General features: G+C 48.2%; 1 protein-coding gene across 3 annotated transcripts in view; it reads right to left on the bottom strand.

Annotated features, from left to right (window-relative positions):
- Positions 1-17,836, bottom strand: part of GGT1 (gamma-glutamyltransferase 1) — a 30,515-nt gene extending 12,679 nt beyond the window's left edge. Inside the window, exon 1 of one of the 3 annotated variants that reach the window (XM_068209087.1) lies at positions 17,808-17,836. In XM_068209087.1, coding sequence (XP_068065188.1) covers positions 17,808-17,821 — 14 coding nt within the window. In that variant the 5' untranslated portion in view covers positions 17,822-17,836. Of the gene's footprint in view, positions 1-9,616; positions 9,820-17,807 lie in introns of those variants that run through there. The other 2 variants (XM_068209090.1, XM_068209089.1) reach the window with 2 other exon arrangements.
- Positions 17,837-24,847: the final 7,011 nt, after the last annotated feature.

The raw sequence follows: 24,847 nt of genomic DNA, 5'->3' as shown, positions 1-24,847 counted from the left end.
AAGGTGTATCTGTGCAATCTGTCAGACTGATCCTGCCCAGAACGCAGCAGATCTATGAGCTTGAGACCTGCAGATTTCTCTTCTCCAGCAAGGAGCAGAGAGCAAACCCAGCTGAGCATAATCCTCTCCACCTTTGCTGCCAGCTCAACTGCCATAAGCTCCTCAGCCCATCCCAGGCCTGACCCTAGAGGGAAGCACAGCTCTCACTGCCTTCCCAGCTGTGGCACAGCAGAGCCAAATGTGCATCTGGTTTGATGTACAGAAATCAGGAGAAGGATCAGCAGCCTGCAGATATCCACTGCTAACTCACATCTCCATACTCCTTGTGCCCTGGGCAGGCACACTGCTGGAACAGCTGAGTTTTTCGACCAGTGGTCTGTTTGAACCTTGGCTCTGAGTTGTGTCCCCATTATGATTTATTAATGGGAGTGGAGCAGCAGCTGCAGGCCACCACCTGAGCAGGCTCCCCAGCTACTGTCTGCTGAGGCTGGCTTTAACCTCCACATCTCTGCCAAATCCAGCTGTTTGGAAGCCTGGCTTCAGTCACAGAGTTCTTTGGCAGCAGCAAATGGTCTCCAGGAGACAGGGGCTATAAAGCAATGAAAAGCAATACAATTATTTCTCACTGTTATAAAGGTCCACCAGCCACTCTTAGCCACGGAATTTAAAAAGTAGCCTGGTTGCCTTAATTTACATTAGGAGAGGGGGAGGACCAGCAAGAAGCAGAGTTATGCTTGTACAAGCAGCCCCATTGAGCTGTACTCAGATGTGTCACAACATGCACAGCCTTATTTAAACATGACACTGGGTTTGAATTAAAAGTACCCCAGTGCAACAGGGGGTTGCTAGTTAGTGTCAGGCAGGAGATGCAGGGTCTGACATCTCTGCCAAGGGAGCTGGGACATTCTGTAGAGATGAGGAATCTGCCATGGTCAGGGTAAGTGCCAGGAGAATTGGAAGAGGAGAAGATATACTGGCCAGAGAGCAGTGGGGAGAGAATGGTGGGATACCAGAGGATGACAAAGGACTCCAGGCATGATCAGGCACTGGATTGTTCCCAAATGAAGTAGTAAATGAAGCACCCACTGACAACACCTAAAACTTTAACCACAAACTTAAACCAAACAGGTTTCTGCTTTAAACTCATCTTGCAAGAGCTTCATAGCTCTGCACCCGCTCCTGAGAGTTCCCCGTGCTCCCTCTCACGGCCCAGTAGCCTCCACTGGGCCATTAGCTTTGAGATATCCTCCCCTACTTTCCCCAGGCAGCACAAGAAATGCAAGGATAGTTTGACCATCTGGACTCTTGTCACAGCACACAGGCCATGCTCTTGTGACACATCACAAACTATGATGTTCCATCACGAGATATTTTAATTGAAGTCTTACGCAGTCTGCAGCTCCACCAGTGATAAGGGAACTAAAACAGAGGTTCAGCCAAGCCATGAAGAAGCCTAAAGAGGCTTCCAAATTCAGACCTAGGCACTGCTCCCACCTGAAGCAGGAGGACAAAGCAGTCCCTGGAGAAACACAGCAACTCCGTTCAACTCAGTTAAAAGCCTTCCTCACAGACGGTGCCTCCGTGCTGGTTCCTGTCCAGCGGCCAGCACCCCCCTCTTGGTTAATCCCAGCACTGCAGACTCGTGTGGACACACGTCAGCTTGCACGAGAAAGGCCTCAGTGGGGATCAGTGCTCCCTGCCTATGGCTGAGGTCAGCAACAGTGAAAAGAACTGAGCACTGAGTCTGAGTGAAGGAGCTGCTCAGCTGGTCCTCAGGTGCTGCTCAGGAGAGCTCTTGTGACTCAAAGAGAGCTCTTGTGACCACAGTTTGTGACTCCTCCACAGGCACAGGCTTTCCTGTAGCCTAATGGCATGTGTTATTCTGCCCAATGTAGATCAAACTCTGAGTTCACTGAGAAAGAGACAAAAATTTCCTCTTGAAGCAACTTTTTCCTCAAAATCCCTCATGTCTCCCTGCAGAAATTTTAGCATCAAATCCAACATTTTTTATTTTAAGACACTTCAGCATAAACTATGAAGTGAAAAAAAGGCAGAAAGGTAGATTAAATACAGAATTCCCCATTTCCCATGGTTTTCACAGTGATTCCTAGTGGAGAACCTCCCAGAAACCCAAAACTGGCAAACTCAGTCTCAAAAATGCAAGTTATTTAAGTCTTATAAACCCATTAAAAACATCATTGTAATGGTCACTTCCAATTTAAAGTCAAAATGCTTCATCAAAATAGCTCAGTTCTCCCAACTGTTGCAAAAGATATTTTCAGGTGCTCTTTTGCCATTAAACTAGAAGTTGTTTATTAGACCTGAACTCATTCAGACTGGTTAGTCTGGTCCCATCATTCTCTTTTGGCAAGCTTTCATCTGCTTCCTAAAAAAGTCCCATTTTCACACATTCTGTTGAATAAGAAATCCCACACAGCACTTTCATGTTGAAGGGAATGGCTCAATGAAGGTAATTCCTGTTTCTCCCTTACCTCTCAAGAATATTTGCAAGTTGATCCTGTTCTTTTGCACAGACCTGTGTGTACTGACTTCCTCTGAATGTCCTTTCTCAGCAAGTGAACCCTTTCCTAGGGGAAAAACAACCTCACAGGAGTAGCAGTAACCACTTATCTTCCCTTAAAAGCTCTCCAGAACTTGTATTTGGTATTTGTACTGTTCTGCTCAAAGAGATGAACCCATTGAAACTCATTATGTTTGAATTCACAGTACCAGAGGAATGCAGAAGTAATCATTGACTAGGTGAAGAGTCAAGAATCCATACCTCTTAAAATGCATATTTTAGGATCCACAAAGATTGTTTATCAACAGCAGAACCATTCTGTGTTCTTGGATTGTGTTACCATGGGGTACAAATATTTTTCTTCACCTCATTGCTAGCTCTGAAGTTAATCAACTGAGCAAATACAGTGGACTCAAGTTGCACCAGGGAAGGTTTAGATTGGATGTTAGGAAAAAATTCTTCACTGAAATGGTGGTCTGGCTACCCCAGAAAGTTGTGGAGTAACTACCTCTGGAGGGATTTAAAAAACATGTAGATATGGCACTTGGGGACATGGTTTGGTGGTGATTTTGGTGGGAGTGCTGGGTTAATGGTTGGACTCAATGATCTTAAAGGCCTTTTCCAAGTTAAATGGTTCTGTGATTCTAAACACACGGTGTCTCCACATGGCCAGGTACCCTTACACCACTCTTGGCTACACCCTTGTGTTCACAGAGAGACTGGATTTTGTGTCTGTCCCTTCAGCTTAAACCCAGACACTGCCAGACTGAGCTGTGATTACACTTGGTGGCAATAACCTGTGTGCCAAGGGTGGGCAGCTGCTGGCAGTGCGAGGGCACCTGATCAGCTCCCACACCTGCCCCTCAGCAGTCACAGCCACACCACCTTCAACTGGCATCAGATTAATACTCCAGCTGCAGTGAGAAGATGTAATGCCTGCTCTGCTTGGCCTGCCGCCACAGCAGCACCCTCTGGCAGGCAGGATGGCAGAGCAGGAAGGCAGGGATGAAGAAACATGCTCTCCATCACTAAATCTCACTGAGGATTTTAAGCAACAGTCCTTCATGTCTGCTTGTGCCAAGTCTGGAAGCACAGTTGCAGCTCCAAGGCTGCAGCTCACCTGCTGTTGAAGCATAGCACAAAACCCAGCAGAACCCAGACTGAGGCGAGGAGCTGTACAAACTGTCCTTGGACTTTATGGACTCAGCTACTAAAACTTAGGCCACTGTGTCTGTCCAGGGCTTGCCAGAAATCCCAGACCCTCCCTTGAACATGAGCTCAGTGCCCATCCAGAAATGCTGAATGCCCATCAGAATGTAACACAAGCAAATCACAGCTTGCCTGAAACTTGGGCACAGTGAGAATCCAAGCCCACATGCCTTAAGCCTCACTTTTAGCCAGAAGGCTCTCTGCAAACACAGGATGAAGCAAAGTCTGCCTGGATGCCAGTCAGCACCGTTAGATGCTGTCTCTGTATGACAGGGGTCAGTCAAGAGGTTAATGCCTCAAGTCCAAACCAGCCCAGGTCTCCTGCCCCACTCCAACCTTTGATACACCACATTTCCACTTGCTGCAGACGGACAGTAGCTGTGCTACACCAACTCATTAACAAAGTTTGGCCAAGTTCCAGGATTAAAAGCTTGAGGGTGATATTTTCCCTGCCTAAAAATACATCATCTTTTCTATAACAGCCACAAAGTGGAGTTCTGTTTAACATTTACATGTGGAAAAATCAGTACTATAAAACATGAGCATTTTAGCCCTGAGATATTTAGAAGGAATATAGCCTGTGCCTATTTTCCAAAAGATGACTTTCAAATTCTCCTTTCAAGACATTGTATGAAGAGCACAGTCCCCTTCAGTTATATTGCTATTGTCCAAGAGGTCTTGAGCAAAAAATGGAAGCTTTCTGGAAAGTAGATATTGGCACAGAAAGTACTCTGCAGGCTCAGAAGGATTTGATGTATCTGCTGTTCCTACCAGCCAGTCTGAACTTCACATTCAGAGTCCAGGCCACATTCAGCTTTCACACACACCCCTCTCACTGTGTCTGATTTATTGATGTGAGACTTACGATGCTCCACAGAAAAGATTGTGACAGGAGCACACAACTATCCTCTGAAAAAGCAGACAGTGTGGAAAGGTGTCTGGTCTCCACCTCAAACAAATCAACCTGCACTTTCAGCCTGTCACACCTTTAATATTAACAGGGGAATTTAAGATGCAGTCTACTGAGCAGAACCCTTTTCTTAATTTAGTGACCCTGTAGGTGTGATGGTACCAGATTTTATTCTTAATATTTTCATAGATCTAAAGCTGCTACATACCTGAAGTGAGTCTAGGTCAGACAAGAGTCTCCCTGTTACCTTTGTCTCAGAGGGTGCAAAGTGACATGGAAAGGCTGTAAGAAAGCCCAGTTCTAAATCATATTTATCCCACTGCAATATTTCACCCCCACAGCTGAAAGGCAGGGTTTATATCAGTGACCCAACAAAACGAAGCACATTCTGTCCTTCTTCAAGGACAATGCAGTGCCGTGATCTTACCAGCACAGAGCTGGAACAGGGAGGATGCTCCTGAGCAAGTTACTCTTTCACTTATGCACAAGTAGAGTTGAAGATGGGGTCAGAGAAAGTTATGAAACCTGAAGTCATTGCCTGCAGTTCCAAAGGGTGAACACTGCTGTGTACAGGTTGTGCTGTGCACAGCTACCTGATTTCAGCTGTACATAATATTTGGCAACTATCAAGCGTCTCTGTCTAGGCACTGCTATAATAGGGAGCCCTGTTGTAACTCAGCCTTACATGTTTCAGGCTGCAAAGCCTCAAGCAGTAGTGCCATGTTTAATGCAGGAGCATTGCTGACTTGCTCTTCTCAACCCATTACAAATAAAGAAAAAAAAATCTCCTGAAGGACTTGCCACCTCCTTCCAACTGTGATGTTCATGGCATGGTCACCTTTAATTTTCCAAAAATTAGCATGTGCTGTTGAAACTTGAGCAACACAGGAGTGCATCTTTCAGCATATGAAGCAATGCCTTCATACCTCTTGTCATGGAACTTGCAGATACTGAAAAGCATCAGGTAACCCAAGGCACATCTGGGGAATTTTTGTTTCTTCCCCCCACCCTTGTTGATTTTTTCTGTAGGAATTTTGTTGGGGAAGATGAAATAGGAAAACCTTATAAATATGATTGCCTGGCAAAAGATTTGGAAAATACAGACATTGAGATGAGAACTAGATTTGAAATAACAAACCTTGACTACTGAATAACTAGAAAACAATAGTATAGCCAGGCTGAAAGCAATCCCCCTTCTGATTAAACAATGCCCTTTACCTGCAGATAGGTCCAAGGGTCAAATGGAACGCTCTGTCTCACCCCCAATGTCTGGTTCATCCCACACCTGTGACCCTCCCCTGCAGTATCAGGTATCTGTGACCCCATTGGCCCAAGTCCTGTTCCAGCCCACCTTGAAGCCCCCTGATAAGGTGTGCCCGAGGGACCGGACGCTCTCTTGGACCTTCCTCTCTTGGACCTTCCCCTGGCACCCTCACCTGGAACCCTTGCTCCCTCTCTCTCCCTCTCCCTCTCTCCCTGGGCCTGCCACGAGTTGTGCCTGGCAACTCCAAGCAGGGCCTTTCCCCCTTTTAATAAAACACATTTTCTAAGACCTGACTTCAGAGATCTCTCATCCATCCAAACCGTCCAGGAGCCCCGCGCTCGCTACAAATTTCATGAAGCAGCCCTGGCAATGACTCACAGAGCACAGAGAACAAGCAACCCAAGGCCTCCATTTCCCAATGTTTTAACATCCCAATGCATTATTGGAATAGATGCTGTTACAAGATTTTGTACCTTAGATTTACCTCTTGTTGCAGGTCAGCTGTTTTTCCCATGAGGAGGTCTTTCCCCTCTAACAGAGCGGTGTTGCAATCCAATACTACCTGAACACGAGCATCAAAAATAGCACCTCAAGTGCCCACTAACGCAGAGCTGTTAATAAGCATATGAGGCTTCTTCCTACTAAATAATAGTTCCCTTTTTGACCCCTTGCTCTACTCTTCCATGATGAAGGCAACCAGTGGAAGCTAACTGCCAGCTGTATGGGTAGCAGACAATTCTAATTTAGGCTAAATATGACCTAAGAAACACTGATTCAAAAAAGAGATCACGGCTGAAAAAGCCCTGGAAAAGTCACTAGGGGAGACTTAGAGAAAAGGTACTTTAAGAATGGAAAACATGCCTAATGTGCAAGAGGCTGAGTTGACTAAGAGCAGGGACACAAAAGTTGCCTTACAGAGCTGAAAATAAACAAGCAGATGTTTGTCCACAGCCCAAGCACCTCCTTCCCCTCCAGTGAGAGTTGCTTTCACTGGAACTCACCTGCTGAAATGGAGCCACCCCCTAAACCCACATTTTAGTGACCTGTTTTCCCATAATCACCCACAGGTGCACACTTTTCCCTGGGACAAAGGTAAGCAAGTGGAAGATAACTGGTAAACAGGGAGGTTTATTAACCCTTTCTTGCTAGCCACACTGGTTAACCAGTTCTGGTTATATCCTTCTAACCCCAGAGGCAGCTGCAGCAGCATTGCTGGGACAGTGCTGTGTGAACTACTGGGGCTCCTCAGTGCTTGGAGGTCGCTGGTTGCTGTTGCAGAAGAAGCCCTTCTGCTTCTCCCTTCCAGAAAAGGGTGGCTGTCCTCTGTACAAAGTTCTTCCTTCTTTTCTCATTTTCCCTCAATCTTATCTCTCTGCTATCTCAACTCAATCTTACTTATTAATGTCAAGCTCTGCAGTTTCCAAAACCTACATCAATCTGCACCATTTATCTAGCAGCTTTATAAAGTCCTTTAATCTTTGCAAAGCCTTTCTGCCAGACCACTAAAGGGACTGTGTTCTTGCAGCTGACAGAACTGCCTTTCCCCCAGCAGCCAGCAATGAGATCAGCAACACAGTCCCACACAGCTTCCCCTCAATCTCACCATCCCTAAATAGAAGGGGACAGGGCTGCTGGAGACACGGGAAAGACAAAAACCTAAACTGGTAAAGGCAAAAACAGAGAAAGTGGGAATGAAGGGGGACAAAATAAATGAATGAAGATAGGAGGACAAAAAAGGCGAAAGAACAGGAAAAGGGGAAAGTGAAGTGCAAAACATGAATGATGCCCTCTCTCTCAAGGCTAGAGGTTTTCCCCAGTCTCACCTGACTGCTGCACTTGGACCAGTGCTGCACATGCACATTGAAACTCTCAGATCACAGATGAAGTTTGGACTTTCTTGGTGCTCTGCAGAAGGGTTTATGTAATTTTTAAGTGAGGTTCATGTAATGCTATACCTGCCATAGCAGATAATGTGCATTTTATAGACTGTGGAGCATCTGGGTGGGTGGGTGAGGCCACCAAAAACCCTGGATTCCAGTTATAATAAATGAACTTACGACTGAATTCACTGAAGAGGTTTCGGAGACTTCAGCTGAAGTTGGAAAAGAGCTGTTTCCAACTGAAAAAACCTTGTAGCTACCTGCTTAAATTCACCTGTTTTTGCTAAACCAAGACTCTACAGGTAGGTGAATACCTTAATGACTGTAGAGCTGGTTTCAATGGCTTTGACTCTCCTGATCTCACTCCTATTTGCTGTGGACACCTGGATCAGGAAATGCAACCCAGGGCTGGGACCTTGAGAGAAAAAGCCCTGGTCCTGGAGAGCCCACCTCTGACATGTTAGAGGTGATCCAGCAAAGAGCAGGAGCAGGTCTTTGTTTTCTAAACGCACATAGGAGAGGGTCATTCTTTATGTCCTGCTATTGAGCAGAGTCTCCCAGGTGCTGTTCTGGTCCTTCATGTGTCTAAATATTCATTTGCCTGGGCAGAATCTGCTCATTTCCATATAAATACAGTTGTCCTTGATAGTTCTTTGCAAAAGATTTTTTTTTCTTACAAGGAATTGAATGTGGACTGCATGATTTATTTCAGAGTATTTCTTCCTCCTTCACAGAGCAGTTACCACCTACACAAATGATCCCCTGACCTATGCTCTGCTGAGTGCTCTGTCTGCTCTGCACCAGGAGCTCTGTTCTCTCCCACAGCATTGCCCTTCTACCCTGCTTCTGGATCACACCCTCAGCATCATCCCATTGTGCCTGCAGCTTTTCAGGTTCTGCACCTGCCTCCTGGTCTTTCCCCTAGGTACCAGGTAAGAAACCTGCCAGTGCTTGACCTCCCAAACCAACAGGGCTTACATTTTTTAGGAAGCACAGAACAACATGGAAAGAAGAGTGATCCAAGATCTATGGATTTCAGCCACTTCTTAGACCTTGATTCCTCTGATGAGCACCACCTGCTAGAGGGACATTGACTGAAGTAAGAATTTCTCATCTTTAGGATCTCATGAAATCTGCCTTCCCATGTTTGTGTAGCTCTGACCTCTCTGTTCATTTTAGGAGCCTTTCCTGTGTCAGCTTGCCAAAGCAGCACTTCTCTTATCAGCAATCCTTATGCTACCTGCAAAACCAGAGTCAAATTGACACTCAGGCCAATGACCCTGCACCAACCTTTCCAGAGACCTTCATAACCCAAAAAAGGAGCAGAGACCAACATCAGCTTGGGTGGTAGATAGTACCTTCAGAGGGTTGGATTGGCCATGCAGAGGTGAAATATCTTCCCCAGTGATGGGATTGAGATCCCAGCTCACTAGACTTCCAGGTCCTTGCTCTTATCTCAGCCTGTCAGAAGCCCCCAGTCCTTCTTGAAGCCCTCAGGCCCTCCTGTGCTGCTGACCCTGCCAAGGCATCGCAGCTCCCCTAAAGGGTGGCTCAGCAGCTGTTCAGGTTGCCTGGACAGAGACCCTGCTGCCTTTGCCAACTGAGCCAATCCAAAGGCAACACGGTAGAACAAGTCCTGTCCATCCTTGCAAAAAAGAAACACTTGCTCTTGAAACCTGAGCCTGAAGGCTTGTGAAACAAAGGTACCCTTTAATGAAATAGGATTAATGAGCTGGAAAGGTACGCAATAAAGGGAAAGAAGCAACTCCTCTATTGCACACCCCAATCCAACCAATATGGAGACAACAAGATAACATCAGCTGTTTACTCACTACTTTAAAAGCTCTGTTCTCCCTGGATGCAGTTCACCTTCAGCCAGTGACACCAAAAGAAGGCACTTCTGCCTGGTTCTCTTGCCCCTTACTCCTCAAGAGTTCCCAGAAGCAGGGACACCAAGAACAGGACTGGTCACACAGAGCTGAGTGGCAGCAAGGCTTCATATATGGGAGTGGTCAGGAGGGGAGGGTGATGTAACGAAGCCCTATCTTTGAGCAGTAAAGGCATGCCACCCTTCCCCCTCCCTGTTCCTGAAGAATTGCTGGCTCACAGGGCAAGATGAGAACAGAGTGGTCCAGCGCTTTCCGTGCTGTACTTTCTCACGGTAAAGGGAACAGTGTAGAGGGTGGGGAGCAAAGATCAGAGTTGAATGGAGACAATACTTTGATGTTAGGTAGTCCCAAGAGTGAATCTGTACTGGCAGATTGTTTCTTTTCTTCATGCATCAAACAATTCTCTGCCAAGTTGCTGGTTTTCCCTGGCACAAGTCCTGACAGGGAGGACACTCTCTGCATTAGAGCACTGGTGACCCCATACCCATCCTGACAGGGAAAATCCCATTCCTACACACTTCCAAGTTGGCTTATGCTAGAGCACTGCCCAGCTCCATGGCCATAGGGGCTGAGAGCTCTGTAGAGGAGAAGAAATATGCATCCCATAAATGGTAGTCTTGGACACTGACCTGGGAAGCACTTGAGAGACACATCCTGCCCTTCTCCATCAGAGGAAATCTTGAACCCTGTGAATGGAGAGGAAATCTCTCAAGGATGTACCACTGCTGTCCAAAGGGAAAAGAATTAATTTTTGACTTCCTTCATTTCAGTTTTGTTGATCGCTCACTGAAGGGCTTGTTTGACCGTGAAAAGCCACATCAGGCATTAGGACGAGGTTTGTCCGATTCAAAGGTTATAAACAATCTCTTGGGTAGGTCTGTGATTGCTGTATAAAGGGAGAATCCAAGTCTAACAAGAAGTTTCTGCGTGCTCTCAGATGAGGCAATTGTAAAAGGCAGGAGCCAGTCCAGGCTTTCACACAGTGGAATTCACAGAGTTACTGTCCTCTACCAGGAACTGCACCAAGATCCACAGGATCATGCAACAGCAGCCAAACAAATACCAACAGCTCCAAGAGCCAAAACCTTGCACTGACAGGAACCTCCATGGGTAATTCCCAGATTTGGGTGGGGAAGGGAGATCTGGGAATGACTCCTGCAAGAAGGGCTGCTTGTGCAATGCACAGTGAACTGAACAGGAGAACAACAGTGCCTTTATCCATTCACAGGTTTCTTTTCCAGCCAGAAATGTCCCCTGTCCACACAACACTGTGCCATCTCAGGTAAAGGAGCTATTTACAACACTGCAAGGAGCATTCCTGTGCACATCACAATCTGGGTCTCTCTTACCCTGAGGAATGGGTCTGCTTTGATAGTGTCACGGGATTTGAAAGCAGATACACAACTGAGAACCCCTTTTAACTGCCAGGAATGCTGCCTAATAGATCTTTTCAGATCCAGGACAAACTAGCTCTCTCTAACAGATGTAAGATTTGCTCTACTCTAATATTTGCACTCTCCTGCAAATTACAGAATCTCAGTAAACTAGTCCCTCTTGTCCTGCTGTTTTGGGGAGAGCCTGGCTTTGGAGCTATTGGGAATGAAACAGAAACAATTAACATTGAGGTGTTCTGTTATCTTTATCCAAACAAGAATCTGACCCAACAGGTACTTTTCAGTACAACCACAACTGCAGCAGACCCCGTCCATCCCAAGGAAAGCTCCCCACTTGCTCAAGTTGCAGCATGTTTTTTACAGCATTGTTTGGAGACAACCTAAACATGCTGGGTGGGTGACAAACTAAACTCTAACCAAACTGTAAACACAAAGAGGAAGAACTGAACCATAATAGGTCCCTTCCCCTATTTTCCCACTGATACTCATGATAAGAGACAGAGACACAGGGGAGACTGTGCAAAGCTGCCTACCAAATATGAACCTCCAGTACTTGCTGCACCTACAAGAAGATCTTCAAACTCCATAACCTGTCCAGACTTCTGAATTCTTATCATCATCACCACAAAAAAAAAAAAAAAAAAAAAAAAAAAAAAAAAAAAAAAAAAAGTCACTACTTAACAGCATTTTAAAGCTACTATCAGGGCCAGGGAGCCTTACAGGCCTACATGATAAAAGCATTTATATCCTCACTTCAGAGACAGGACAACAGAGACAATCTTGCCCAGGGCTTCAGAGCAGGTCAGTGCCTGGGCTGGAAATAAAGAATCTTTCCCCAGACTCCTTAACCACGTTCCTAGACATCACCTTTCTTCCCTGTCACATGCCTGATTTATACAGTAAATCCAGAGGCAGCTGGAAGTGACAGCAGAGGCTGACACTGATCTACTGCACTGTGCCTAGAGCTCCATGGGATATTGTGCTCAGTGTTCCTCACGGCTTTGGTCTCTCCTCCACCGTAAACAGGAAATCCATAAAACGTGAAGGTAGCACCCTCCATCTCCTTGGGAAAAATGACAGCAGATTAGATTGCAACAGAGGTGCTGGGGGGAAGTTCAAAGTGTTTGCCACTTAATGGAAAACTTGCAGATTATTAAAGAAGGTTGTTGGGTAACTAATCACCATTAAAGTCTAACCTAAGCAAGAGGGCTCTAAAACCAGAACAACACAGATTTTCCCAGCAAGAGCCAAGGTCCATTTTCCATTCTGCTCAAGAATCAGTAGGACTTGGAGATGAGAGGTTCAGAAGTTATTCCTGGACATGAACGAACACCGACCCACAGAGATGTGAGTGTGCAGCCCTCCCAAACTTTGCCTTGTGAGAGCTATGCTTCTCAGGAAGCCCCACAACTTCTTGTTCCTTTCTCAGCAGTTTCCGCTGAAGGATCAGCTCTACTGCTCTCGGAGCAACAAATGAAACCTCTCAGCATCAAATTCAGCACGTCCTGGTAAGCCAGAATCTGTCCTGGGTTACCTTAGAGTGGCAAGATTTCAATGGGACCACAAGGCAGGGTCAGGGTAGAGCCTCTCAGAGAGGGTCAGGCACAGCAACAGTGCAGCCATCCCCAAATCTGTTCTCCCCACTTGCTAACCTGCTTCCCCAGCCCTGGGGGTGCCTTCTGCCAGCACTGCAGGGCCACTGGGCTCACAGAGTGGTGGGAATCAACCCAGCCAAGAGCCACTGATGGCTGTTAGGTGCTGTGAGGGAAGAAATCCCACTGAGTCCCTGAGAAGGCTGTGGATAAAGCTCTAATTTGCACTGAGTGGGCAGGGACTATGTACATTCTGGCTACTGCCAGGCTTCAGAGGGCAAACCTATCTTGGGGATGAACACCCAGAAGCAAGAGTTTCATGGGCCTTTGCACTTGGAATCCCTTTTCCTGCTGTGGGCAGGTGAGGAGGGTGCTCAGCAGACATACAAACAGCTCATATAGCAGTACAGAGGTGTTATGGTTTGATGCTGGCACAATGTCAGCGCCCCCATGAAAATGTACTTTCTTAAATAATTGCTCTGAGATGTGATCAGGAACACAGCAGAGCAGGCCCAAACTTAATAACAAAAGAAAAAAACTTTATTAAACTACTACTACTATAAAACACGCAGACACTAAATTTAGGATGAAGACCCTCTAAAACACTCCTCCTCCTCCCACTTAATTTCTAAACAAAATTACAGTGAGACACAACCTAGGATTCTTGATTAAGTTGCCACCCTTCAGATAATCAGTACTCAGCCCCTCAAAGGAGAGAGAAGTCTCTCTTGCACTACAGACTTCTCCAGGAAACACAATTGCTACCCTTGTGTTTCTATGTCACACATGGCAACTGCCTGGAGAAAATCTGCTAGGTGCACACCATGCAAGACAGCTCACGCCCTAAATGAGAATCTGGAGGTACAGCTCTTTTATTCCAGTGGTTCTCAACACTTTATGCTCTCTGGGTTTGCTCCCCAGAACAGCAGCCTCAGGAAATAAATTAATTTTTCTTTCTAAAGAAGTCAGTCACTGCAGATCCAATACTGCCCTTCAGTATTGAAGTGCTTCAGGCTCACATTTAGCCCAGCTAAGGCTTGGGCAATACAGTTCATGTCTGTGTGACCATTTGCAACCCATCAGTTTCGACCTTAGGAGAGAAACACACAGCACAGCTCAGCCTTGGTGCACACTACGAGCCATAGCCCACGTGTGGGACAGGCTCCTCTCACAGCCCACCACAGCAAAGCAGCTGAGCACGTTCAGCTTCCACCAGCCCAAGGCTATACACTGACACCACTGGGTGACTCTGCTGTCCAGAAGGGCAGTCACAAAGTTCCCACAAAAGCAGACTCCAGAGACGGGAGCCTGTCTTGACTGGCCTCTGCACCTGAATGCAGAAATCTGGCAGGTTTGGCGCTTGCAGCATCTCCTTCTCTGGCCAGAGCTTAACGCAGGACTGAGGAAAGGATAGGTGCCCAAACACCAACAAGTCTCCTGTCCTGAGAGATGCCTCATGCTACCAGGAGAACAGGACTCACACCTCAAGTACAGATCAGAGAAGAGTCCCTGCCTGGTTCATCTCCTGCCTGTCCCAGTCTCCTTCAGGGCTTGTTTGTTTAGGTGCTGCAAAGGCCACCAGAAATGGCCATTTACTTATGAGAGATCAGAAGACAAACCTCTGCCCCGAAGCACTTGGAACCTATGTTGGAAAGTGTGAGGGGCCAGCTGGGCTGGAGGCAGAGCCTGTACCAGCACAGCTCTGGGAACACACACCTGGCTCTGGGAGAGCACACAAGCTGCAGGGGCTGGACACACAGCCCTGCACAGGAGCTCGGCCCCAGCAGCTCTCCCCCTCCCACACACAGGGGCTGCTCGGCCTCTCTGGGCTGGCATGGGGCAGATGCTGGTGCCTTCCCATCTGCTGAGCCCACAGCTGCTCCCATTTCCTCTGCCAGTGGGACCCACAGGTGCCTTTGCCACGTTTGCACCTGATCTCTGGGGAAGGCTTGGTTTGTTTGCCCAACGTGCCAGGGCTGCAATGAGCTGGCAGAGTGGGCCAGTCACACCTGCATGGCACAGCACAAAGCTGCTTAAAGCCCCTTCTATCCACCTGAGCCCCTTGAGCCCCTCACCTTCCCAGGGAGAAATGGCAATGCATGGGATACCACAGGCAATGCACTCCCAAAGCTCAGAGTGTCTCCCACAGGTCGAGAGCAGGGGTACTACAAACACAGGCACCTCCTAAACTTTCAGAGCCACAGCAACCAGTGCCATCAGGCACAAATGGACTTTTGCAGGGGCTAGAGTGACCTTTCATGGGAAAGGCTCTCCCCTTCCCATGCAGAGAGAGGCAAAAGGGCTTCCCACAGGCTGGTGCAATGATCCCACTCTCCCCAGCCAACAGCTCTGATGCTGTGGGTATAACCATTTCCTGACAGCTGCTGTGCCTCTGTCTCCCACCTTGTTCCCTCACAGCTGCCCCACAGCATTAAGGAAGAGGAACACTTTGCAGTGAGGTTTGTGGGAAGCAGACCTTGGGGTTTAACAGGGCTGCTTCCCTGTGAGAGCTCCCACAGCCAGAAATGAACCTTGAACTCCAGCAGGGCAGGATAGAATTGTGCAGAGACAGAAGACTAGATAAAAGAGATTACCCTTTTATAGATATGGATTTTTTTAAAGAGAGCAGGAAGGAGCAGGAAAGAGAGGCAGAGTCCAGGGCCTGGTCTGACTGTTCACATCTGAGGCTATCAGAAAAGCTGGCTGCTCTTGAAAAGGCTTCCTGACTCCCCCCATGTCACTCTGGCCTCTGCCACAGAGATCCCACCAGCCAGGAGCTAATTTGGGCTCCTGGGTGAGGACACAGAAACACAATAGTGACAGGAATGAAAAGCAGCGGGGAGGATGACACCCAGGAGACTTATTCTTATCAAAAATCAACAGTATATCAAAGGGCATCTGTGAAGACAGGGAAGAGCCTTTTGTAAAAACCACAATTGAGCCAAATCCTGCAGTTTTTAGACTCTCTCAGGAACCCCATGATGAAGACTGTCCCAAAGAGGGACCCCTGTGCCAGGCCAGGCCATGTGCCAGGCACGCTGCACACCGAGCAGTCACACACCCATGGCACGGTCGCTGCTTGCCCTGTGCATGTGCTTTTTAATTACAGCTTTTATTTGCAAAGCATCTCTTACAGAAAAGACAAATTGCATTACTCTCAGCTTATTAAAATCACACTCAGATTTTCTCAACTGCTAATTATACCCAGGCAGTAGTGTCAGAGTAATTAAAGCTGGGATGGACGTTTGGGGATACAGCTGTCACACAACCCCTTCCTGTGCCGGGCTCAGCTGAGCCCTGCCCAGGCACAGCCCTGCCATGCCACGAGAGAAGATGATGCAGGTGAGGCCAAGCACCTCCTCAGCACAGGGGAGGAAGCCCCCCTGCACCAAACCTCCCCAGTTACAGCTGGGCAGCCACCCTGACTCTGCTGCAGGGGCTGGGGGAAGGGATAATGTGGCCTTGGGGTTACAGCACTGAGGGGTGGGGAGTGAAAGGGGGTTTTCTCCCGTTTCTGGTGCTAAATGATTGCAATAAATCACACTGCCTTGCCTGTCCAAACCTCTGTTTGCTTTCATGCAAAACAGAGATTTTGGGCTTCCCTTTTAAAATTAAGCAGCTCTGGGAAGAAACCACAGAATGGACTCTTGCTGGCACCAAACACTTTAAAGCCTGGCTGTGGCACACAACAGACCTGGGAGTGGATTACAGGGGAAGATGTGAAACCCTAGAAACTGAGTTTCAAAGAACTGAGAGACAGCCATAAAAGATCTTACAGACCTGTGAGGAGCTGGGAGCCCGTTGGAGAACCAACTGTGCCTCTGCCACACTTGGTCTTGGCAGAAGGGCACCACAGGTGTGCAAACAGCACAGCAAGCACCTGCCCCGAGCTCAAGCACCTAGAAACAGAGCTCTCAGGGCACAGGACCAGGTAAGCCTTGGGCAAGTGGGGACTTAACCCCAGCACTGGCTTCCTGCTGCCAAGGGGATGCTGTGGAGAGTATCACCTCCAGGAAGATGGAGTGCTAATTAGGGAAAGCAGATAAAGACTGCATCTCTTTCAAGATGAGTTTCCTTCCCACTGAAATCCTCACAGTTTCAGTGCTCAGCAGGATGCAAACACATCCTTAAATGATTTCCTGGAGCCTAGTTTCAAAGATCAGTCCCTTCAAAAGCAGGAACATGCCAAGATCAATAGCAGAGCCAGGAGAGCTCTAAGCATGCCAGCTCCAAAACCACCAGGTTTTCACTACAGCCAGTTACCTATCAGGTGCTAAGGGGCACTGCTACCTTTTCATATTTGAAAAGGCTACCAAAACTTCCTAAGCAATCAGCCTTACTTAAGTACCAAGGGAAAAAAAGTCAGTAGGAAATTTTACATTTCAGAAGCAGCATGATGTGCCTGTGCAATATATCCTGGAGAGGCAACCCACAGACAGAGTTCACAAGGGAAGAGGAGCAGAGCTCACAGACACTGGATGTGATCCCAAGATCAAGGATATACTCATCTGCTCCTTGAGTAGTTTTATTTCTAACTCCCTAAAGTCACTAACAGGATGTCCTGGGAAGCAGCTGTCAGGTGATCATTTTTAATCCAAGAGAAGTTATAAGAGAAGAATGAATGATCAAAACTTCAAGTGGAAAAAGCTGAGTGGGATGTCCTATGGATGCCAGAGGCAGCATGTTCAATATATTTACTTGTGACGCAGTAATGAAATAGTAAAGATAACATATGGAGCTAGCAAAAGTTGTGGAAAACTCCAAAACTTGAAAACATCTGTGAAACAGGGCAACTAATAGCTGATGAAATTCAATATAGAGAAATATGTAATGCCAGGCTGTGATAAACCAGTATGAAGGATAGATATGTATTGATGGGTTTGAGTTAGAAGTTCCTTACATCACCATTAAATCTCTTACAAAAATTTGGGGGAAAAAATGCAGCAAGAAGGAAGAAAGAATTTGTTAGCTCCTGATTCATTGGCTCTTACTTAAAGCTTATAAATGAAACTGGGTCTGTAAAGAGGAAAAGTATTCCTTTGAAAAGGATAAAGAGGACAGAGGCAGAGTTAAGAATCAAAGCTGGCAAATCAAGCTACAGCCATGGAAACTTTTGAAAAAAAAATAATAACAGTATGAGGAACTTACCTAAGAAATGACATAACAAAGATTATGCCCAACACACTGAAAAATAAAGTGTTTTCAGTCTAGGGTGTTCACTCAAGTACAGCTAACCGCAGCTCCCTTGGAATAGCATTGAAATCTGTCCAAATAGGAGAATTCCAGTCAGAGGTCATTGTTTTCATCCCTTAAAACACGTGTGCAGCATTAGAGCCCGCCACAGGAACACAGTGCCTGAAAAGCAGAGGCAGGATTCCCAAGAGCTTCAAGCCTTCCTCTCCCTACCTGGAGCCTGTGGCAGGAGGTATCGCCCAGCTCATCTCACCTGCAGCCTCCGAGCAGAGCCGCTCCCTCCATCCGCCCCGGGCACACCTGCGCGCTGCGCTCCTACCTGGAGCTAAGTGGCATTTTCCATGCGGGCGCTGCGGCATCTCAGGGCTCCTGCCAGCACATCCCTGCCTGGCCCAGGGAGAGGAGAGCCTGTTCTCCAGAGCAGCCGGGCCGTTCCCCTGTGGGTGAGAGGCTGGGTCAGTCCCAGTTCTTGTGCTGGGCACTAGATGGCACAGCCGGGAGGCGGCTCGGGAGCCCGGGCTGGGCGGGCGCGCCGGGGCTGCCGCTTGCCCAAGGGGGGCTGCTGCCCGGGGGAATGCGCTGCCAGCAGCTCCATCCCACGGGGGTATCCCCTCCACGGGGTGCCCCCGCTGCCACTGCCCTGCTGCACCCCCTCAGATCCCGTCCTGACCAGCCCAAGCGCCGCCTGGGCTGCAGGGAAGCTGGATAGCCCAGCAGGGGCTGTGGCATCCATGCCCCTGCCTCCTGGATCTGCTCCTCCTCACCAAGCTCAGGCTCACTGAATATACCTGGTTCACAGAGCAGCCCTGTATTCGGCTCAAACTGCGTCAAAAGGAGGGTGGAAATCCTCCCTGGGAGGGCCTGTCCTGTTTCACTGTGAGGCTGCACCTTGCTCATCAGCCTCCAGGACAACAAATAGCACCTGATCCCCGGAGTGTGGAGAGAGACAGCCGGGGCCAGGGACCCCATCAGTGGTCCCTCTGGGTTCAGGCCAGTGCTGGGGAGTGGCACCCCAGCACCTTTCCTTTGTCCTGTGGGATGATGGTGCAAAGGAGGGAAGCACTTAGTCACTGCTCTTAAAGCATTTGTCACAAGGTAGCTCCTCTAAAGCAGCTCACTCTTCCTCCTGGTTTTCTTCCTTTTCAGCACTGCAATCACTGAGGCAGGACCTGCATCCCAGAGCCTTCCCAACTTCATCTTCCTCAATTTCTTTAAGGTGTGGATGAAATTCCTTCCCAATGAACTGTGTGGACTGACGCGATGAGGCAAACACGGGCTAAGCCACACAAAACTGCTGTGGTAAGCACAGGAAAAGCCAAAGCGCTTTCTGTGGTAACAAAAAAAGGTATGGGAAGGTGGAAGTTTGTATGTTGGTCTCTGCTGTTCTGACATTAGAAATTCACTTTACTACTAAGGTTAACACAGTTAATGCCTCTGCTGAAGATCACAGGCTCTGACAGCCTGCCTGGAACGGCTCCATCCGTGGCAGGGCACGAGGGACAGCATGTGCGGGGTGGCACTGAGGCGAGCAGCAAGCTCTGTGCACAGGGCACAAGTGGCACACATGGGTGTTATCCAAACCAAACCTGAGCCTGGCAAAGCCCAAAAGAGCTTTTGTGCTGAGCAGCTCAGCGATGCCAGGTATTAATGACACAGACAAGTCTCCAAGGAAAAGCCTGTTTGCTTTTCCAGCGGCACTACCCTTTCCTGTCTGTCTGCTCATGGCACTGCCCTGCAGACTGCAGTGGGGCTAGGGGTCACCTGGGTTTGACCACAGGGTCAAACCCCTCAGGGTGTTGTAGGTGAGAGACAAAACATAATTCAGATGCCTGCACTGTAAAATCCAAGTTCAAACATGGTGTAAACAGGGCAGTGGGTCAGTTTGGCTCAGTGGCTCTTATCTTCTAAATGCTGGAGTGGGTGACCCTGGTGACCTGGGCAAAACCTGGACAGAGACTCATGCTAGGTCCTGGGGACAGCTCCAGTCCAGTGTCCAGAGGCTGAGAGGGACAGAACAGCCAGAGAAGCCCCTTCCACACTGGACTCTCACTGACAGGCTTGGAGACCTGCCTCTGACCAGCCACCTAAACCTAAATGCTGGGTCACTGGTGTGTAACAACCTGGCTCTGAAAGGGTGCTGGGCAGACAAGGAAATGCTCAAAAAAGACTTTTATGCCACAATTCCCACTCCAAGTTCTGCTTCTTCAAACATTTGGGGTTTTTTAAGACAAGAGATGTCTTTTTATCTTTGGATATAAATGAAGAAAAAACAGTCAAACTGAAAAGAAATAAAAACAGTTGGTTGCTTTTCCATGCCTCCCATGAGCTGTAAACACATTTTAAGAAGTGCTGAGGTCTTTGGAGAACATGAAAGTCTTTGTCAGGGAGGCCATCTCCTCATCAGAAGAACATCTAATGTGTCATGGGCTGGCTGGACTCACTTCCCTCTGCCAGAGCCAGTGATGGGGAGCAATGAGCTTGCCCTGCAGCACCCTTCAAACCAGCCAGCAGCACTTCCATGCACTGTGTCTGCTCAGGTCAAACTCCACAGCCTGGCCTCCAGTGCCTGGTCCATATACTCCCCCGAGGGCCTGTGGTTGTTCTCAGTGGTTTAGAACGGCTTGCTAAGATGCTTAGAGCCATTATAATCTGTGCATTTAGTGGTTTTGAATTCCAAAAGAAGCTTATCAGCACCAGGTGCTGCCTTCAGCCTCTTCTGCAGGGCTTAAGATGGTTTAATTCTTTTATGAAACCATAACTCCAGCCCATAGCTTTCAACTAGGGAGCATCTAAGCCAGATTTTCCAAAAGCTCTTCAGAAATATTTTCATGAGACATATACACACACACACACACAAAAGGGGGATTCCAGAAGGATGTATTATAAGATCACACATTTCTGCCTCTTAAAAGCTGGAAGTGCCAGAGCCCCATGGCAAGGTACATTTTAAGTCCTTGCAAGGCTTTCCTCCAATGCTTCTCCTATCTTAGATCAGCTTCTTAAATAATCTAATGCATGGTGATGCCTGGAGAGGTCCCAGGGCCTTCCCCTACACATCCCAACAGCCTTGTGAAAGCATCTGCAGGCAAGAGCCACCTCTGTGCTCCAAACAAAGGCAGGTGGCTGAACAGAAAAGCAGCCCCTTGGACCATAGGCTGCCCCTGGAAGTGACACTTGCCAGCATTTGCTTCACTAACTGCATTGCTCTGCTATTTTTTAACTCTTTCTGTGCCCCTTTACAGGCTGATCAAAAGCACAAGGTGTTACAAAGGGGACCTTGTGCTGCTGCCTTGAAAGGCCTCCTGCTGCTCCCAGTGACTCTCCCCTTCCTTCCTCTGGAGGGCTTCCCGAGGGTCTTGTGTGTCTGCCAGGGGAAAGCAGAGGGCTGGGAAGGACAGAAAAGGTGTCTGGAAAGCACACATAGGACCAGGTGGCAGTGGAGAGGTGCAAAAGGTGGAAGGAAAGAGAGAGGAAATGTGAGCCTGGGGCAGAATGTGAGAAGAGCCAGAGCTTCCCACCACCTCCCTCCAAAAGCCCCCACAGGGCTGGAAGAGATACCCTACAATGCAGGTGTGTGATTCCCTTCCTGACTGGGACAGGAGGGTCTGGCCAGCCCCACTGCTCCCAGAGCAGTGAGGAACATCTCTTGTGGTGCTTTCAGAGCTGCCTGTCCTGCCTTTCTGCCAGGCACCACAGCCACTGCAGCAGTTCAGAGCAAGGCTGTGAATCCAAACCTCACAGTATCTTCACAGCCCACCTTAATTTAATCAAGATAAAATTAAACTAAATGAAATGGGTGCAGAGTGCTCCCAGAATGGAGGTAACAGAAATCCTCCAGGCATCTCAGTTCCCAAACTGACTCAATGTGAAAGCAGCAGGAGCTCAGAATTCTCCTGTGCTAAGAAGTCAGGGTAATGCCATGCATCACTGGAGCAGACTGGTGACCTTCCCTGTGCTCACAGCAGTGTTGTCCAATTTCACTGTAACAGCTTGTTAATATTCTCTATGCAGGCAATATACAGCCCAGCAAATCTGCTTTTATGGGCACTGCAAGAACTTGACTAATTTGTCCAATAATGAGCAGGTCTGTGTCCATAATTACGTAGCAGAACTCTGTCCTTTTGAAAACCCATCACTGCCTCAGACCCAGAACACCACCAAGGGCCTCGTGGGCTGCAAAGAGAGCCTCAGCTGCAAGAAGCAAAAGGTTTAAGACCTAATGAATGTTGCATGGGCTATTGCTGCCATTTCTCCATCAAATGCAGAGCCCCAGCAGTGACTGCCTGCATGCAGCTGCTTCCACCAGCACTGATGCTGCAGGAAGTCCCTAAGACTAGAGCCCAGCTGATGCTGTGTTCATCTTGTATCTCCTCATCTCCATGTACTCTGCAGTTTCAGGGAAGAAATCCCCCTATTGGTTGTCATTAAGAGGACTTCTTCCCCAAAACTGCACTGTCATGGACAGATGGACCTTCTGCAGGTCTGCTGCTTCATTCAGTCAAGAGCTTGCAGGTATTTGGGATATGGAGCACCCACATGAATAGCTCGTGGCCAAACAGCAAGTGCATTTGCCCCTAGATACAATGGAATTAAATCTGGAGCCTGCACTAGCTCTTTGCATGTATGTCTCCAGAGCTACAGCTCCTTTCCCAGCAGGAGGCTTGGCTTTCAGGGATCTGCCAACAGCTCAGAGCCACGAGAAATAACAACTTGGGAGCTCAGACAAGCTGGTTTGCAGGCAAACAAAAGCTGAAGCTGTGAAAGTGTGAAGCAGTCAATGCAGCGTCTGGCAGCACAGCCTCACCTCCGCCTTAATCCTCTTTCCCTTCTTAAACTCTAAATTAATCAATTACACTTCCAACCCGGCGAAATCAGTCAGAAATGTAACCTTCATCATACACAAGGCAAACGTAATTAGGATTGTCATTGGAAGGCAGCTTGAGCAGCATACAAATGAGAGCAGCCCCGTGACGGGCCGGCTCCCCCGTGGGCAGGGACCATTGGGATGGCGGTCACAGCCCGGCTGTGCCGGACGGGCAGCGGCTCCAGCAGGGACTGCCTGGCACTGGCACTGCACAGAGGGCCAGGGCCACATCAGGCACTGCACACCCCGGGCAGCCCCTTCGGCCGTGCCAGCGAGGAAGCCACAACTGTCCCCAGGCACAGAAGGGAGCCCTAACTCCCAGCCCAGCGCTGCACAGGCTGCAGACCCTGCAGGGATGGATGGACAACATGGAAATGAGGCCTTGGAAATCCCTGACCATGACTGCCAGTGTGAATTCATAGATAGGGTGAGCAATGGTTATCCCTCCCTGGCCTACTAATGGGAAACTGAGTCACGGGGGCCAAGTGATAGCAAGAGCAAGGCAGGAGTGTTCAGTGAAAGCATCGGCTCAAGGCTTGAGCACAATCAAAAAAACCCAATTGTGTGCTGGCAGCCAGAGCAAAATCACAAACCCAGCGCTCCCAGGTAGCTCCAGGGTGCAGCTGCAGCCCCATGGTTGCTGTCCGTGTGAAGCAGAGGCCACAGCAGGGCTGGAGGAGATGCGGGGACTTAGTTAAGGATGAAATTATTTCTGTACAAATCCAACACTCTTCAATTTGGGAAGCAGAAACCTGAGAGGGGGCACAACGAGGGTTTAACTGAGAGTGGCTTAGAGAAAATGAAAAAGGAATGACTGCCTGCTGCCTCTTCCAATATTTAAGCTACAAAAGCATCAAATGAAAACAGTGAGTGACAGATTCAGAACAAAGTAAATATTTCTTCGCACAGCTGAACAGTGCCATAAGTTGCTGTGGATACCCAAAATTTTCTCAGGCTCAAAAAAGGGTTTAGGAAAAACTTAGAAAGACTTTTAAATGCAGAGATCCACATTTCAGGAAATCCCCGAACTACAGATGGCTGATGGTCAGGAGAGCACCCAGCAACACACTGACCTACATGCCCCTGTTTTTATCCTCCTTGCTGGACATCCTCTATTAACCACTGCTAATTGAGGATCCCAGGGGAAAGAGACCTGTGGTCTGATCCTGTACAGTTCTTCTGTCCTGGCACTGATCTGAGCTCTCCTCACTTGCCTGAAAGACAAGGAACTGGGAACATTCCCATTCCTGGGCACTTGCGTGACAAGGAGATGTGCTTATAGCACAGCATTTGAGTGAATAGCAAAAGGAACTCTGCTTTCCATTTTTCCCATTTCTCATGCTAGGAGCAATTTTTGGTAAAATTAACTCAGTCATGCTGCACCCAGCTAGATGCAGTTGGCAGCACCATGCACCCTGCATTCAATTTAGAAACAAGATAACATCCTTCTGAGAGGTGCTAAAATATCCACGGGGATGGGATTTCCAAGTCTCAAACCCACAGCTTGTGATCTTTGTGAGAACCCCAGTTCCCACTCTGTTGTACCGAACAAGCTCATGAGCTGATCTATCTCTATGTAAAGTTTATGGGTGCCCTTGACACTGCAGCAGAGATGAAAGAAAGGTGGGGGCACTCCTGTAGAGTGATATCTCCCAGGTCTTGCATGCTCACCTACTGGCTCACTCTGTCCTAGGATTGCATTGCAGACTGACAGAAGAGTCCACTCTTCCCAAGCAAACTCCTGCCTCCTCCCCTTGCTGACCATCTCAACTATGGAAGTACATCCCCTCGCTGTCATGTGCCCTTCGGAAGCACACACGGATAGGGCAGGATTATCTCTCAGTCTACAGAGAGCTGCCGGCCAGGCATTCTCCTTCAGTGACGCCAAGTGGAGCACTGGTGTGTTTCTCATTAGCTCCTATTATCCCTGGATAATAGTGCTCCCAGTGTTAAAGCACAGCCGGGAGACAGCTGAACTGCCCCGCAATTGTTTGTTTGTTAAGAGGATTTGCTCTGTGGCAGGATATTTCCAAGCCACATGCAGAGGAGGGGTTTCCTGGTAACAATGCCATCCTCCGAGCCACTTGTGTACCCTGGTTCTCCCACTGCCTCAGAACAATCCACCTGGTTT

The sequence above is a fragment of the Anomalospiza imberbis genome, chromosome 18 (assembly GCF_031753505.1).
Source record: "Anomalospiza imberbis isolate Cuckoo-Finch-1a 21T00152 chromosome 18, ASM3175350v1, whole genome shotgun sequence".
NCBI lineage: Eukaryota > Metazoa > Chordata > Aves > Passeriformes > Viduidae > Anomalospiza > Anomalospiza imberbis.
Note: the sequence above shows the minus strand (reverse complement) of the source record. Positions and strands in the feature narration are given on the sequence as shown.